An 18516-nucleotide genomic window follows, 5' to 3' on the forward strand; every position below is an offset into this window, starting at 1 on the left:
GAGCTGTCTGTTGCTGCTCCAGCCAGAGATGTGGGAGAGCACAGCACAAGCAATCAGAGAGGGGAATGCTGCTCTGATGGGGTGCTATCAAAAAGAAAGGGGAAGGGCTTCCTCTTGTTTAAGGCATAATGGAAAACCAAGGCAAAAAAAATAGGGAACAAACACTAAATTTATGCATGACAGTGACAGATGTCATGTAAAATGTTTTATATGATTTTTAGGTCTTGATACTGTCTGCCCACAGCTTCCAGACAAGATGTATTTTAGGAAGGGAACACACTCAGGGGGCATCAAGCATCAGTGCAGACATTCACAGTAACAAACTGCTGAATATTCAAGTGTATCAGAAGGAAGAATTTAGGAAAAAACAAGAGTAAAGAGAGAATATTGCAAAACCCTTTGACATTCAATCAGTGCTTACACATACTCTGCAAGGCACAGCTGGTGCACACAGAACTGCAGGAACAGTAATTAAAGACCACTACCCAAATTCTGCCCACCACCAGTGCCCCCTCAGCATCTCCCACTTGCTCCTTCCGTGACAGACATCCTGCCTGGATATTATACCTGGCATGACTGCTGATGTTCCTGACCTTCCCCTGCCATTTCCTATCCTACAGAAAAGTATTCCATGACTGCCATGGCTGCTGGGAGCATCCTGGGAGTGTGTGAGCAATAAAAATGAAATGCAGTTTTCCCCCAGGCTCCCAGAGAACTGGATTATCACATTTCAGCAATTACTGCAAACACTGGATTTACAACAGGGCTCTGTGGAGCTCTTGTGTGTCCCTGTGCCTGCCTAGCTCAGCCTGCATCCCACCCTTGCTTCCCTGGCTCACCTGCCAGAACGGTGCCACTGACACTCTTCTGCACCAATTCTGAATTATTCAGTGAGCAGTTAATGCATGTGCAATGTGAAACAGCTCTGTGCTGACATACCTCTCTTCAAGGCTTGTTAGTCTTAATTTGTTCAACTGGCCAAGAGGTCTAAATTTACAAGTTTTTTGCATGATCCTGTAGCACAGTTTATGTACTTTTTCATTAAAAAAGGGCAACACTTTTAAAAAGTGTGTGGCCTCCCATCCCCATAGCACCTGAACAGCAGCACTAAAGGGGACATCAGCTCCTGCTAGAGGTGGAACACCATGAGCATCCTACAAGCTCTGCATCTCCAGCTGAGCAGCACAGGGGTGGGACAGAGCAAGGGGCCCATGGCAGTCCATGGGTGAAGGCAGAGCCTGACTCTGTAACCCAGGCAAGCAGCAGCCCACCCAGAAGCCTGGCAGCCAGATTCATTTTCAGTTCCTGGGGTGCCAATTTCCAGCACGCAGAAGGGAACGCAGCATTTCCCTGCTCAGCTGTGCCAATGTTTGAAAATCATCCGTGTCTGAGAAGCCACGTTTTCCTCCATTAGTCAGTGTGAGTACAAACAGGGGGTTTTCTTCTTCTTTTTCCATTGACACCAAATCTGGCACTGTGCTGAAGGTCTAACATGGGCAGCCTGAGTCCTGCCAGTGACAAAGCAACACGCTCAGAGTCACAGCTGTGCCAAAGGCTCTGCGGGAGGATGGGACCTGCCATCACCCACACCTCAAAAAGGGTTTCAGCAGCTCTGCTCCACTCTCAGTGAGCTGTGAACAGCCAGTTCTGCATCTTCTCAGAAGTGAACAGATAATGGAAAACAATAAAAACTGAAGTTCTACTGAGATGTCTTCCCCAGCAACCTGTGAAGAGGTCACCTGTGTCCTGATCCCCATCTTCTCTGACTGTCACTCAGAGCATCATCTCATATTTCTAGAGATCAGATAATCAAAATAAAAATGTGAGAACCAAATGTAGGAAACCACCACCTTGGGCATGCTTTCTGCATTCAGGCCCAAGAGTGAGTGTCCAAGAGAGCATCCATGCAAGAGGCTGCCAGTGCCCAGGCCTGGACCATGTCCAGCAGGAACACGTCAATGCTGGCTTATGCAACAACAACACTTATTACAAATATTAAAGGTATTTGGGATAAGGCAGCACTTAAAATCCATTCTCAAGAAAGCTTGAAATCTCTCAAAAAGGTGAAACCCCTTGAGAAGAGAGAGGAGGTGGGGGCCCCATGCAGCACACCCCAGGCACAGCCGCCAGCACCACGGTCTCTGCCAACAGCCTGAGAACTTCTAGCAGAGCCCCAGAAAACTGCACCATGCAGCTCCAGATGATTGGTTCTCGTTTCTCATCCTTCTGACCAGTCTGCAGGGAGCAGGCACATCATGGCAATCATAAATGACAACACAAAGTTAAGTAAGAAATCAGACATCACCGTATAATTAATGTCTATGGCGCCGTGTAAATGCATGAGAAAGGCTGTGAGTCCCTGTGGCTGGTTTGAGTCCTGGCCTTTAGGCTGAAAATGTGAGGCAGAAAACAATTGTGCGGGATTTTAAATTGATATCTAACCTGACAATAGAATTTGGAGGAAGATCATGCCATAAAACATGGACAGCATCACCAACTAATTGTATTTACTCCCCATTGACCAGACATCGCACAGAGAGAGTCCCAGGAAGGTGCTGAATGTCTCCAAAAAGGAAAAGTCACCCATATCCCTCTGTGAACTATAAAGCCAAACATTGCTGCAGGTTAATGTTACACATTGCCCTGGCTATACCTATTTTTGAACACCAAACTCATTTACCAGAGCTGCTGAAGTGAAAGCTTCTGAAGGAGATGCACAAAACACCTTCTGTCTCTGTGGTGTCAGTGCTCCTGAATTCACCACGGAGCTGAACACAAACACTGTGCAGACGACAGAAAAGCATCATCTATTCTCGGCCAGCTCCTTTCTGCATAACCTTGAGCGCATGACTGAAGGATGCCCGTTTATGCCTGGGAGATGCTGCCATGAATCACAGACCCCTCTTCCTCCCACAGCGAAGGCACAGCGTGTCCTTGGTGAGGAATACCAGTCTACCACAGCCACAGTGAGACATCCTGCAGCACATTTTATAAATAGGCTTCTAAGAAATGTACTTCCCATCCTCTTGACAAAAAGTGATTACCAGAGCAAAGAAAATGACTAAACATTGATGCACACCCTGTGAACGTGAAGAAGCCAGAGCCTGGGGAATGGCTCAGAGATCCTCCAGTGCTGCAGTGCAACTCATCAGGGAGATGCTGGCTAAGTGCCACAGCAGCCAGGGCCAGCAGCACTTCTAGGGAGCACATCACAACAAGAAAAATCATACAAAGCTCAAAAATGATGAGAAAAGAGGTGACCTATGGGGCCAGGAGCTCTTGAGGAGGACAAGCACAGCCTGAGCAGCCCATAAGAGAACAGGATTGATGCAGTCATGCTGTGTTTCCAGAGGAGCCACAATTCTCTGCAAGGTGCAGGGCTGCTCCCACCACTGCAGCCAAGCATCTCCTCTTTCCTTGCACACAGCTTTTATATGGCAGAGATGCAAATGGAGCTGAGAACACACAGGTATCACAGAGGAGGGTGACATCTGGTGCGTGTTTTCTTTGATTTTGTCCGTGGTGTGGGCACCATCCTCTGTGGGTTTTGAGGGTCTGTCCTGCCCCAGTGACAGCAGCAGTGTCTTCTTTTCTAATATGCAAGTGCAATTGCAAAACCAGGGAGAAACATGAATTATTTTCCTTTGCTTCTAGAAACAGATGTCACTTTCCTCAGACTTGTTTGTTTTCAGGACCATGGGAGTTTAATCTTTAAAACAATATTTTTACAGTATGTGTCAAGTGCCATTTCATAATGAAAGAAAACAAATTGCTTCCACTTTGCACACCATGGTAACCAGTCAAGCATGTGAACAGCTCCTCAAAGGTGGGGTCAGCAAACACCCCCCGGGCAAACTCCCACATGAGATCCTTTGCACACCCCCACAGCCCCAGGGGAGCTGCCCAAATCCTGTGTAAATAAGAGGAAAATTTGGCTTGACTCCTCCTGGGACTTTGCTGTTCCCACAACAGCCAGAAGAAAAATCATTGAGTGACTTCAAAATGCTCCCTGGGGACTGAACATCTCATTGGAGGAAAGCAGGTCCACTGCAGGGGCAGCTCCAAGGTTCACCCCACATTCAAACACAGCCCCAGGGCTCTCCTCAAAGTCAAGCACAGCCCAGGGCTGATCTCTCTCCCATACCATGGCATGCCTGAGCAGCATTCATTTCTCTGGCTTCTGCCTTGCTTCAGGATGGAACAACACAACCAGAAACCTCCAGAAAGTCTCACTTGAGCCAACTCCACGTTTAGAGAACATATGAGCTGGCATCAGCTCTGTATTGCTAGAGAATAATATATAATCCCTCCAAACCGAGACATACAACTAGGAAGACCCATTTCCCTTTCAGACAAACAAAATCCCCCAGACAGTAAAACACAGGATGCTGACCCCCCCAGCAGCTGAATGAGGCTGCAGCAGCTCCACCAGGTGACCCCACAGAGAGAACTCATTGTCATCCTACCTGCAGAAGCCAGTAGCACCTTCTGTGAAACGTGGGGATGATGGAGGAATGGACATAGCAGCCATACAGGCACTGGGGACACAAAAAGAGAGAAAGCAGAGTCAGGTTAGTGGAGGAACCATCCCAAGAGGCCGGGCTGGGGATGGGGCAGCAGCCGTGACCCACGAGTGGAGGACATTGCTCTGCCGTGGGTGTGGGGCTGGTGACACACAGCACAGCATGGTGACACCCCGTGTCATCACTGCAAGCATTGCTACAGGTCACAGAACCCCTCCCTGTCTGCCCCTGCTGTGCCCCTGCACCCAAAGGTGGCCACAGCCAACAGGGGCTCCCGTGGTGCTCACACAGGGCTGGTCTGGGGCTGCCTTCGAATCTTTGCTCCATTGTATTTTTATTTTTTGGCAAATACAACACATTCATCTCTTTTTCCATGATTTATCTCCTGGGTATTTCAACTGAAAATGTTATGTTTGTAAACTGAAAAAATTGCTATGAGACATTTTAGACAGCAAAATGTCAAAATGTAGTTTGTGTCTTTTCTTCTTGCTTTTGTTTTGTTTTTTTTTAATGACTTCTGCTTCTCTGACTAACTGAAATCAGCAAGGCCGAGGCATTCTTTCTGCAGGACAAAAAAACCCACATTTCCAGTGCATCAAAACTTTTTGGTTGGAAACCAAGCCAAAACCACAAAACTTTTTTATTTTAATTGCAAAGATCCCAAGCGCAGAGGGGTGCCCGTGCTCAGTGAGCACACGGGAGGCTGCAGCAGTCCCCCCTCCCCAGGATCAGCGCTCACAAGGTCGGCCTGAATTAAACAGGATTTAAGGACTGGCTGCTATCACTGAGTTATTTTTAAAACACAAATGACAGAGATTAATAATGTTTTTTAAAATGTGTCAAGGGTACATTCTACACGCTGAAATGCAGCGAGGAAAAACAGAGAAGGAAAAAAGCCCTGCAGAAAATAATCCAAAGAAAAGCTTAACATTTAAATCCCTCCCAGGGGTTGGGAACAGCTGCCCTGACAGTGACTCCTGGCACACGGCACCGGGGGCTGCATGGAGAGGTCTGCAGTGCTCAGTTCTGCTGACTCAGAGTGCCCCCACTGCAGCTTGGGACGTGCAGCGGCTCCCAGTCCAGCCTGCTCCCAGTCAGGATGGGAAAGCTGGTCTGGAGCAGCTGGAGCAGTCCTCACAGCAGCCAGGGACATCCACAGCACCTTGGGAGATACACATCAATCTGTTCCAGCACCCCCTGACTCACTTCCCGCCCCAATTTGCTTCGGAGTTGATCGAAACTTCACCCTGATTAAAACAAGCCCCAAGCTGGGCTCTGTGCAGCTCGTGGTGCACAGCAGGCAGCAGCGCTGCCCTCCCTCTCCAGAGCTATCTCGAGGATAATTCTAGAGCTGTCAATAATGAATCACACAAAAGCCTCCCACCTCCATGAAACTGGCTCTCAACATTTCAGCAAACCATTAAAAAAAACCCCTAACAGTTCACAGAATTCAAAAAGCACACAGAATGCAGAAGGGATTTCTTCATTTATTTTTTTTCCCCCCCATGGCTGCAGGACATGAGAATCTGACTCTGGATGGATGTTTGGAGATTGGATGTTCTAACTTGGGCTGCTGGGATGAAGGAGACCCCCTCTCCTGGCCTCAGAGAGACAGCAGGGACTGTCCCCAGGGGCACTGAGAGGTACCACAGTGACAGAAAAACACTGCAGGCGTGAAACACACCCTGGGAGCTCAGCACGTGGAGTGCAGGCAAAATGAGTGATGGCAGCAATAAAAACTACATTAATTTTTGGATAAAAAGGCATAAGGAAAAGTCGATGCTATAAATAGAAACCTAGGAAATCTGCGTGTCATTGTTTCGGAGGATTTTCAAGATTAATGGGTTAAGCACTGAGGATGACACAAAATCTGCAGCCTGATGGCTCAGCACGTGGGGGCTGTGGGGAGGTGGGTGGAGGATATTCCTCCACTTGGATCTGCTGACCCCTGCCTTGAGCACCCGGCTGCCTCAACACCTCCCTGCAGCTAATGAGGAGAGTGGAATTACCACCCTGCCTGGCCAGAGGTAACCAGGGCAGGAGTAATACCTTTAGCTGAAGCAGCCTTTAAAATGAATTCTTGCTCAAAACAGGCAAAGGGGGTTTCATTAGCTGTGCTCTCTTTTATTTTTTTTAATTGTTTTTTAGTGGGAAGGTAAAAGCTGCAGAGGCCTGTGTGTCTGTGGAGATGTTAATGCCAGGCTGGGCGCTCAGCCAATGCATTAAGTGAAATCGAATTCCTGAAACCAGCTTTAATCAGCAGATTTTTAAGGTTAGAACGACTCTCTCCTCTGCAAGGCTTGCCAAGGTTAATTCTGTCCTGAGCAGGCTGAATTAATGGGCTGGACAGGGGAGAACATTTTTTTTTTCATGATTCTCTTTTAAGTTTACAAAATCTCCAGGAGAAGAGAAAAGGCATTTCTGAGGAGTGTGAGGAGAACCACTGCCTCAGCACTCATTGACTGCGGTGTGGAGAACACGGGGCTGGCATCAGCCTGAGCAGCCCTGAGGGACACCCAGCTGTGGGGACGCTGTCACCCGCTGCTGGGTGCCCATGGCAGTGTCCCTGTGCTCCCATCACCTACCAGGGAGTGTAGGTGTCCTTGTCCTTGTCCTTGTCCCTGGAGATGACCCTGTGTGTGTGGCCAAGGATGCTCCAAGCACAGACCGTGTCCTCCCTCTGTGCAGCTCCCTGGGATGAGACCCCAGAGCTGCCCCAGGAACCAGCCACAGGCACCTTCTGCACAGCCCCCACACTGCTGCTGGAGGGCAGGGCCCTGCCAGCACTGCTGCACCTCATCCCTTTACAATTCCAGGGGTAATTAAAGAGAAAAAGTGTTCTCTGGGCAGCAGGGGAGAGTGTGCAATGACAGCTGCCCACCCTGCCATTTGTATGCAGTGCACATCTGGTATTACCAAACTTTTGAAAACTGGAGGAAGTGGTGGGGGGAGAATATAAAATCAAATTATTAGTGGATTTTTTTTATCCTGAGCTCCTTAAAGTGATTGTGACTTATTTAAAAATAATACAATAATGCTGAGGTGTTCTTCCTTAACAAGCATACCTTGGGAATGGAAACAAGAAAGCAGGAGAATCAAAAATTCAAGATAGGATTGGACAGGCTTTGAAATTCTTCTCCCTGGTGAGTTACACTAGTGGATATTTAAAAAACCCTAAAAACCGCCAAGATTTTGTTCAGATTTTCACTCTGAATTCCCAATTCCCTTAATAAGAAGCTAAATCAATCTTTAGAGAACAAATCACGTAAGACCTATGGCTGTACATTATTAAAATATACTTGAGTCATTATCTGGTGGTAAGGCTTCAGCTTTCAACGCCCCAGCAGCCTCTGGCCACCAGGAGCAGGATCTGTGCAGGTTATGGGGGAAAAGGACCTTGCCCTCTGCTCCATGGTGGTGTTGGGCAACACGTGCTCAAGCCCAGCAGCTGATCCCCTCCCTGCTCCATCCCTGGGCTGCTGGGATCTCCCTCTGTAATTACTGACAATTTCAGAGCTTCCTCACCAATTTCCATGAGGGAGCAGCACGCTGCTGGCAGTAGCAGCCTTGCTGCCATGGATCAAATCTCCATGGAAAGCCAAGAGAGGCATTGGCTTCGTTCCTCTCATCATCCTGATGACAGGGTGCAGGTCTCCTGAAGCAGAGGCTGTATCTGAGCCCAAGCACACTCTGCTCTCACCCTTGCCTGCTGTAACTGGGAAGGAGCAGTGGCTGTGCAGCAGCACTTATGGATTCACAGGCATGGAAGGGAAACTGGAAAAGCAGCCTGGAAGTGCTCAGATGAGCATCCTCCAATGCAGCAACCTGTGTCTGGTGATACAGTGAAAATGCACTGACAAACCCCACTCTCCCATCCTTATCCTGATATATAGAATCATTCTGTGGTTTTATCACAGACATCTCCCTACTCTGATCTTACAAGTACCACTGCTATCCCATTCTTTTCACCAATATTTCCATATCCCAGCAGAGACACCATTCAATCTTCCTGAAACTGATTCCTCTGGATTTCATACAAATCATGATCAGAGGAATTTGTAAGCTACTTGTAGGAGTAATTGTCCATCTGTTTCTGTCACCAGCACCCACAAAAATCTCTGCTGACCCTCTGAGAGGGCAGAGCCCAGCTAGAAAAGCGAGGCAGCTGAAAACTGGGCTTCTTGGCCACCAAATCAGCAACTACTGGGGAAACCCCTCAAATATTTTTTTGTCACCTCTCTTCTCAAACAGACCTGAAGCGAGCGCCCTCTGGGATTGGGTTATCTTGCAAGAGACGATCCTTCCTTCAGGACAGAGATGCTGAAGCCGCAGCCACATTCCAAATCCATTTAAGCATCAGCTGAGGCTCGCCCCTGTCAGCTGCGGGAGCTGGGAGACAGCGGCGCCTCCCGCCCACTCCATTAATCAGGATTCAGCGAGAAAAGCCAAGGAGCTGCTGTAAACCCCTGAGTCGATGCCAGCAGCATGCACAGGGAGCCCGTGCCATCCATCTCCCCTGTCCTCCCGCAGCAGAGACGGGGGCTTGTGACACCTCTTGTAGGGCACAGCCAGACAGGAGATTCTCAACATCTCCCCATGCACATTGGCCCCAGTTCAGCTTTTTAAAGCAGAAAACGGGGAGGGGAAACCACATCTGAACCCTGGGGAATCCCCAGGGCATGAAGGCTGCTGCCAGAGCTCTTATTTTGACTTCAAGAGTGTCAAAATATAGGAGTGAATCCAAAATTTCCCATTACTGCTGCAAATCAAAAACAAAACACTGCTACCTGTATTTTCTCACTCATCATCTTGGAGAAGCACAGATATTAGACAGGTTTGGATTTTCCTCTGACGTTCATAAATAGTAACTTTGATTCAGCAAAGCACAGAACCACGTGCTCAGATCTCAGCCTGGGCTGAGCCGTGCTGCTGGCAAGGTTCGCCTTTTATCGATGTCAACAGAACTTCAGCAATTGCTCACGGTTTGCCAGGTTGGGCAAGGAGTCCCTGGTACTGACAGCAGATCCGGAAAACATTCTTAACATTTCTAGGCAGCTGCAAAACCTGGAGAACCTGACCCTTCTCTTTTCATCTGTGGCAGCACAGCACAGTGTGTGCAGCCCTGGGCACTGCCTGCTGTGCAGGCGCTCAGCCCGGTGCAGGGATTTTGGGTTTTAATCCTATCAGTTCTTTTCCTGACACATTTCAAGCCCCCCATACGCCCTCGATGGCACTGGCAGCCGTATCTAGATAATAACTCCTGGACTGAGCCCTGGGCTCTGCTGTGATGGCTGATCAAGGGAGGAGAGGTTACACAGCTTGTGCATTGCAGGACCTCGTCACTTCTGGTGGCTTTTGTTAACAAATATTGTTCTGTTTACCTCGGGACTCGTTAGAAAGCAATTTTTGAAATGTTCAATATTTAATGAAATATTTAAATGTTTAATGGGTTCTTTTTCAAGCCCTGTTTTCCCTTTGTGGGGCTCGGAAGTCTCTGCAAGGATTGCAAGGTTTTAAGTTTCTCACTGTTAGAAATGAATCCTCTAATGACATTGGCTTAACGACAGGAATCAGCATACGTGGGGACTGATGTTTCCACAGGCAGCAACACCCACTGCCTGGCCCACTGCAGGATCATTGGTATGCATCCCCACACCCCCACTGCAGTGCCTGCCTCTTCATAAATGCGTATTTCTTTATTAATACGGGGATACTTTAATCTCAGTCTAATTTTACCTTTAGGGAAGCTCTATCCCGAGGCTGCCAGGAGCTTAGACCTTCCAGATGCAGTGGTGTGATTTGTATTCAAAGCAGCAGATCTATCTGTCAACATGTTTGTCTCCCTTCTCTGCCAGCTCTTATTTATAATCCCATTCAGATTAATGAATGACAGTAGTTCTCATCACAAGAAATTTGATTAATCAATTTAAGTGCTTAATCACCCTGGCCTGGGTGAAAAGCGTACTGGAGGGATGCTGCCTGGATAAGGGCAAAGTTGTGAGATGCAGGAAGAAAACATCATCACTTTCCCTCAGGAGCAGCTCGAGCCAGGAATGTGCACTGGATCCTTGACGGGATTACGAGCTTTCCAAGAGCTCAAAATTTCCTTAGGGCCAGCACTCATGGCCAGTTAGTAATGAAATATCCTTTTGAACCCACCTCCTGATCTGACTGCTCACCTCACTCCCTGCTACTCCTGTTGCTCAAACTGAACCCCAAATGTGTCAATTCTAAACCCCCCTGCAGGGTGATGGCCAGGATAACACACATGGGCATCCTGCAGCATCCCCTCCCCATTCGTCCTGCCCATCGCCTTCCTGTACCTCAGAGACTCTCACAGCCTGGCTGTGTGACCAGCTTCAATACTCCAGAATAATCTCCAGGGTTTTCTGGAGGCCTGGGAGCTACTTCAGGTGAGGGATGGGAGGAATGTTGAGCAGAAATCACTGATTTGTAGAATAGAGGCCACAGAGTGTGAGTGCTGTCTGTAGCTGCTCTTGCAGATACTGTGAATGACAGGATAAACCCAAAAAAAAGCATTAACACAGCTCCAAGCAGGCTGTGCTCAGCCAGGTATGCAGGATATGGGAATTCTCACTGGGAAGGATTCCCACATTCACCTCCCCTGCCTAAACTCAAAGGGACTGGGAGGCAGGTGACCAGTTTGGACCTGGGTACACACAGGGCAGCACAAGCTCCGTGGACAGAGCATCTGATGACACCTGTGTGTCACCGCGGGTGTCACTGAGAGCACATCTGGGTGACACAGGCTCCATATGAGAGCCAAGCTCCCAAACTCTCAGGTAAGGGAAGAGCAACCCAAATATCCTTGATGTGAGTGGCAATTAGCAGGAGGAAAAGTGGCACAAGAGGCTGCTCTGACTCCATGGAATATCTGCCCATGTTCTAAAGCAGCACTGGGTGTTCTCCAGTGGGATACAACCAACCTACAACCAGGCATTACCTGGCTCCCTGTACATCCTCAGCCCCTGCCACCCCACGTCACCCCCGTGCAAGAGCTTCCTGACTGTCACCACACGGTGAGAACTGTGAGCTGGAAAATCGTGGAGCATATTAATGTCACCCTGAAATATGACACAATACACAGAAGTATTTTATATTTATTCTCTTTTAGAAATGTTAGAAAGACAATATAATGAGAACACTGCAAACAAGTCAAGCGTTCTCCTCCTAATCTGGCAATAAAAATGTCAAAGAAATGCCTAAAATCCTAATAGGAGAACAAAAAAATAATGGGGTGGGCTATAACAAGGATTTAGCTGCAACTTTACTTGAAGGCTTTAATCATGTCTCCTACAACATCAATGGAAAATCAAATACAAACTGTATGAACCATTAATGTCTGTGTTTGTTGCCTCAGCTGCTGGAGGGCTGAGACTGAACAGATCAGGCAGAGGCTAATGAAAACAGGTAGAGGTCAAAACACCTTTTATATCTGGGGAAATTTTGGACAAAAGAAGGATTACTGAGCTGGTCTTGGTGGGAACTTGACTAAGGTAACAAAGACTGTGACAAGAGCAGCACCACATCTCCAGCTCAGCTGCCTCCACCGCAGCCACCACGGGCAGGCTGCACCCAAGTGGGAAACCTGGTTATTATCTGTGTGATTCTCTGTTTTGGGAAAGAAAAAAGACCATCACAGCACGGGGAAACCAGACAAAATGTGACAGTGCCCCGGGGAAATGCAGGCCGAGATGGTATTTTTGCAGACACACAATAGAAACAAGCCACATCTGGAACAATCCCAGGGCGTGCAGGGCATGAGCGCGATCGTGTGAGGGACGTTTGTCTGACCCGTTCACTGTCTGTGACATGGGCAAACAGGGACAAGTCTAACAAATCCAACCCATAGGAAATATATAAATATCTAAGAGAACTTTTGGGAGCTATTAATTATACATGCAGTTTTATCTTGGATTAATTTTGTGCTGGAATGGACACGAAGCCTTCTCTGGGATCTTTTTTTGGCAACCTCCCTTGGGCAAATTCAGCCCTGGAGCTTCTGCATAGATCCCACACTGCAAAAGGCTCAATGGGTCCTGTTCTCTTTACTCCACTTGCTTACAATTAAGAGCAGTAGGTGCTGCAGTGAGTGACTCAATGACCAACACTGTCCATCCCTGACTCCAGGCTCTTTGCAGAGGTGCCACAGTTCCACTGCAGCCCTGCACAGCCTGAGCAGAGAGCACAGGGCTGTGGAGGGGCTGGGTGCTCCAGACAGGGAGCTTCCAGTGGAAGCTGATATGGGAAGCTTCCCTTCCCATTTCAGGAAACCATTTAAGGTTTCCAGTAGCTCCTGAATTCTGAATATTAAATCCAAGTGCATAGAAAACACAGAAGGACCTGACTTTCAAACCTCCTTCCTCTCTGCAATCCCTTTATTAAAAAGCATTTACACAACCTAAACCAAATTATTATGTATGCCAATACTAAATCTTCCCATTCTGATTTAAAATCCTTACAGCCTCACCATTGCTCACAAGCAGTGGCAGGAGCTACAGTAAGCAGGCATTTAAGAATGTCTTTCTGGACAAGCTGTTATAGAAGTACTAAGCTTATACTGCTTACAACCAACTTATCAATATTTCATTCCTGTCCCAAAAACCCAAACAAAAAAGCATTAATTTCTCAAGATTAGGGCACCAAAATTTACTGAAGTTCACCACCAGCAAACAGCTGAGTGTTTCTGACGTTCAATAAGCAGAGAAAAGGTCAACGTTTTACTTGCATTAATTTTTTATCAGAGAAGGGAAAGCTCATTTTCACGACAGATAATGAACACTGGAAGAGGTCTGCTATGGCAAGATACACAAGACAGGAGGACTCTCCATATGAAGTGGCTGAACCTCAGAACCCTTCCTGGTGCCTACCTGAGGTGACATTGTCACTGGGATTTACCTGAGGTGACATTATCACTGGGACTTCACCTCCTGAAGAGCCCTTCAGGGAAATTTAACAGTTACATCATTTGGACAGCTGAGAAAGGTCTAAACACAAAAGCAAATATCTCCCATATTCCCTGAGACATTCTGGAGGGTAGAAGCAGAGATGGCAAGCTAAGAGCAAATTTTCTGCTTGTAAAATAGTAGTGATTTCTTTCACTGGCATTCAAAGTACAGCTGTCCAAAGAGGATCTGTCTACACACTGCCAACAAATTATTTGCATTCTTTCAGGAATGGGACTAAGAGGTGGTGGCATCATGGACCTCGGGTCTGGACCATCCCACTCCTCCTTCCAGGTCACTCCACCTGGGGCAGAAAGGCTACAGGGCTGCCCTGCCAAGAGCTGTCCCTGCACTCCTCTGCATGGACTGTCCTCCAAGAGACACCTGGAGCCCTGCCATGTACAGAACACGGCCACCACCTGGCCCTGAGACCCCTGAGTCCCCTGTGCCAGGATTCTGTACCTGCTCCTGCACCTCCCCAGCTGCAGCCACAGTGCCCAGAATGCAAAGGTGCAGCCCCTCAGGACATCACCTGCCACGTCCCCTGCACACAAACTGACCCAAAGGGATTTCCTTTTGCTTTAACTGACTCATCACCAGCATCTAATAACAGACCTGAGGGGCTTTGCTGATTAATTAGGTGCAAGGCTTCACACAAATGAATCTTAATGAGACCTCCCATATCCCCACCACCCTTTTGTACTCTTTCGATAAGAAAATGCTCACAAGGGAGATGAGTGGAACTGCAGGTGCTTTAGCAGGTCATGAAGGTTGGAAAGTCTCCTACAAATTCATCACTGGAGGTCACCCAGGCCGTGCTGTGTGATGGTGGCAGCAGGGCAGTGCCTGCTCCAGCAGGGTCCCACCCTCCCACAGCCTCTGGTGGCAGCACAGAGAAGGGGACGTGGCAGTCACAGAGCATTGACAAATGAAAGTCAAGTGATTAGCTGGCAGGTTCAACAGTTTTGCTTCGAAAGTGCTTTCTGCATATTTTCTCAATAAAAGCAAGACAGCGCTGATGAGCTGTATGACAAAACACAACGCTGAATCATTTTTAGTACATCACCTCTTCTCATGCAGAGGGAATCTTCCGTCTTCCCCATCACAGCCAATTAGAGCATTCACAACATTTCTTCAAGGCTGACAGTGATTGGAAAAGATCATGAGACTCATAAGAGAGAATTCCATGTTTTGTGTTGTTAGATCTGTTCTCTCTTTCCGGGTGTTTTACTGACAATGGCAGAGCAGCATTTTGCTCAACCCAAACAATTTTTTCCTTGACTGCGAGTACAAAGTGCAGCTTTGCTGATGTCAGTGGAAAAGATGGTTTTCCCTTCAAGCAGCAGGGGCATGTCTGGGGTGTGGAACAGTGGCTCTGAGCCCTGTCTCCTGCTCCTGTAGAGAATGGAAATCCTCTGTCCTTCTGCAGAGGACACAGCTGGCTCAGGAAAGAGAACTGCTGGAGAATGGTGCTGAGCAAGAACTGAAATGTCATTTGAACATGAAATGACTGGCTATTTCAGCTTTTTTCAAGACTGAAATGGTGAAATGCCATCACCTGAAAGGAGCCCCCTCTTACAAAACCTGGACCCATGTATGGAAACTTGAAACACTGTCTAAAATGTTCAAAAGGAGATCAGTGGTCTCATGGGTAATTCACAGTGTCCAGAGGTTCACAGTGCTGACAAATCACAAGAATATTCACAGTGACCAGTGTCAATTTAAACAGTGTTTGTTTCATTTTTATAAGCAGAAGCTTTTCAGCATTCAGGAGAAAGGTGCAGACAGACACTCATGTGCTTGTTCACTGCCAAAAGAAAACGCTTTGCTGAGACTGAGCACTGGCTGCAGCACAGAACTGAACAGCAAGATTTTCTCTTGTTACTGAAACCGAGTTCAGGATTCAAGTAAAAGCAGAAGAAAACAGAAAATTCTGGGCTGCTTGCTTCCCAACCTCCCACTGACACCACAAAACTGTCATTAGAAATGAGTCCCACGGGCAGGGAGAAATCTGTTCCCTCGGCCACACAATCCATCATCTCTATCCAATACGCTGCCTGTAGGTTTACAAATCACAAGGAATTTACCAAGTGGCTTTCATAAGGAAAAGTGGACAATAAATCATCATCACACCAAAGCCACTCATGTAACACAGAGCTTCATTTTCATGCCAAATTTCATAATTGGTAACTGTAAAAAAACACAAAACCTACAAAACTTCTTCATCTAAGCAGTCTTCAAAAATAATGATACAGTATTAAGGAGGAAGATTAATTAAATTATTCACCTGTTCTTTCTTCCCTAATTCCATGCTGAACCTGAAGGGGTAGGAACTCAGCCCACACCAGAGCCAAGGCTGCATTTTGCCCAAAGAGTTTTTGAAAACAACTGGTTTTACTTGCATTAAGCTCTGGGGTCTGAGGGACAGGGACAATCCCTCTGGAACTCCTGCCACTGCTGTGCAGCAGCTGCAGCACCTCCTCAAACTTTTGATAAATCCTCCTCTGAAATGGCAATTAACACCTTTTGCAGGTCACTCCACAAGATTAATTTTCCAAGCACAGATTAATGAAAACGCAGGCAGAAGTGTTTAGAAAATATTTTCCCTATTAATCTTCATCAGCAGCGGATTACCAGCAGGGCGGCTAATGAAGACATTGGCTCGTTAAGGTGAGAGCAGGCAGGGGGAAGGACAGGACTGTTCTCCCAGGCACCATAAGCAGCTTTGTCATTACCATGTCCAAGTACAAATTCCACCCAGAAACGACTCAGGCTGTCCCAAAACACTGACTGGGTCCTACCCATGTGCTGAGGGGCAGCTCAGAGGAGGGAACTGCCTGAGAACTGCAATAATCACAAACCCCCACAGCCAACAGGTTCCAGGTTCCTCAACAGTAACAACACATTCCTCAACAGGAACAACAGACAAACACATTTAAAAACCTTCAGTCCCTCCAAATCCACCAACAGCAAATGCTGCTTCTGGTTGAAAGTTTACCCTTAGGACTGGGAGGCTCCTTTTTGACATAACTTTTCTCTGCCATACACAAATCTCAAAGGGATGTTTAATTGAACTGGATGAAGAGTCTCAAACTGACACAAAGATGATCCTGCAGAGGAAAGGGAGCCCATGGTCACTGCAGAGCTCATATATGATGGTTCTGGAAAGAAGATTGTGTGTGCCTACCTTCCTGAAGCTGGACTTTCTGATTCCCAGAACCCCAATGTATTTCTCCAAATTACCAGAGAATATTTCATGTTTATTTCTCTAACAACTGTGTCTCCTGCAGTTCAAGCAAACAACAGCTTCTTTCCTCATTTTATTTTCTTTCCCGGCATTAACCCTCTTTTAAATTACAAAATGCTATTCTGCCCTTATTTTTCCAAGCTCATGGGTGGCAATGTTGCATTTTGATACAGCCTAGCTGAGAGCCTGGTTTGGGTTTCAGGAGAGTAAAGTGTGGGTTTCCAGCCTTGCCTCGGGGAAGGGAGCAGCTCCTCCTGCCTCGCTACAGAATCAATCAAAGCCGTGTTAATGGAAGGACAGCGAGGCAGTGGGAGGAGAAGCCGAAACCACATCCCCTGTCCTTTGTCAGCAGCAAAAGCTGCGCACTCCGTACCCTTCAAAGCTCCTTGCAGAGCTGAACCTCTCACTGAAGCGCTGCTGAGGCGCTGCGGGCGCTTCCTCCGGCAGCTCCCTCCTCATCCTCCTCATCCTCCTCATCCTCCTCCTCCTCCTCCTCATCCTCCTCATCCTCCTCCTCCTCATCCTCCTCCTCCTCCTCACCCTCCTCATCCTCCTCATCCTCCTCTGCATCGCACAGCCTCAGTGCCAGCTCTGAACTGAACACACAGCTGAAGGTACCCTCAGCACCTTCAAACCCTCCTGGTGATTTAATTCACTGTGCACCCATCACAGATTTGCCATTGCCTGTTCAATGTGAGGGATGCTGCTTCACCACGCCAGCGTGTGCTTTATAATATGAAAATATTATTGCTCTTTTTTTTCACTTGCAAGTTTAGTTTGTAATAAAAAGGAGTATCTCTAATGATGTCAGGGAAAAGAGAGGGATGGACCTGGATCTGACCATGACTGTCAAGACACCAACTCAGCTCTCCCTTGCAGAGTAGGGGAGGCCCAGGAAGTATAAAGTTTAATGCTACCCTGTTTAATGATATTCTCACTTCAACCGAACTGTAAAATTAACTGAGAACTTACATTAAAAAAAGACTTTTATTTTATGCTGATCATTAAGTAAGGAGGTTTCACACTTGAGATCTGTTATATTAAAGGCAACTGAAATTGCTTGTATCAATTACTTTATTCTAAGTGGACAGACTTCTTATGAAATACTGAAACTGTTTTGTAACTATAGAGGAGAAAACGGCCAAATCCTGGGTGGGAAGGGATCTCTGGTGTGTGGCTGTGCCTGTGGTGCTTGGGGCAGCATTCACCTCCCTGTATGCCAGGGAATTTGCTACAGACTCCAGGCTCAGCACATGGCATGGCCCTTTGGTGGACTTCTGCCACTGAAACAATCTTCTTCAGGTTCTACTGCTAATAAAGGTGCACTCCACTGGAGCCTGGTAACTTTGCTGTTTACCTTGTCTGTAAATATATCTACGAGTGCAGTTCAAAAAATAACAAACTGTGGAGCTCAGAGGAACCATCCTCAGCATCACCCAGACACCGAATGAGTGGACATACACACAGAATGAAGGAAAAAACTGAGTTAAAACTGATTTCTGGGAAGATGCACAGCCTTAAGCGAGTTCTGCACCAAACTGGCTGCTCCAGTAAGTGAGAGTGAAACACAGCCCCTAAAAACTGATGTATTCCTCTAAGGATCTTGCTGTGGCATCTCTGATACAGCTCAGTGCCACTACAGGTATGCAATTAATTACAGACCAGCTGTAATGCACTTTGCAAATGAAAATTCTATTAAAATGTGATTATTAATTCTACAAAAATGTAATTATTAATTCCATTACTATTACTGCCAACAGCATAAACCCAGTTTGAAATG

General features: G+C 47.1%; 1 protein-coding gene across 2 annotated transcripts in view; it reads right to left on the bottom strand.

Annotated features, from left to right (window-relative positions):
• The window catches only part of CAMTA1 (calmodulin binding transcription activator 1), a 232811-nt gene that overhangs the window by 102431 nt on the left and 111864 nt on the right, over positions 1-18516 (bottom strand). For both annotated transcript variants that reach the window (XM_063417232.1, XM_063417229.1), the window contains one exon: positions 4467-4538. In XM_063417232.1, the coding sequence (XP_063273302.1) occupies positions 4467-4538 (72 nt within the window). The remainder of the gene's footprint in view (positions 1-4466; positions 4539-18516) is intronic.

The sequence above is a fragment of the Prinia subflava genome, chromosome 21 (genome assembly GCF_021018805.1).
Source record: "Prinia subflava isolate CZ2003 ecotype Zambia chromosome 21, Cam_Psub_1.2, whole genome shotgun sequence".
Taxonomy (NCBI): Eukaryota; Metazoa; Chordata; class Aves; order Passeriformes; family Cisticolidae; genus Prinia; species Prinia subflava.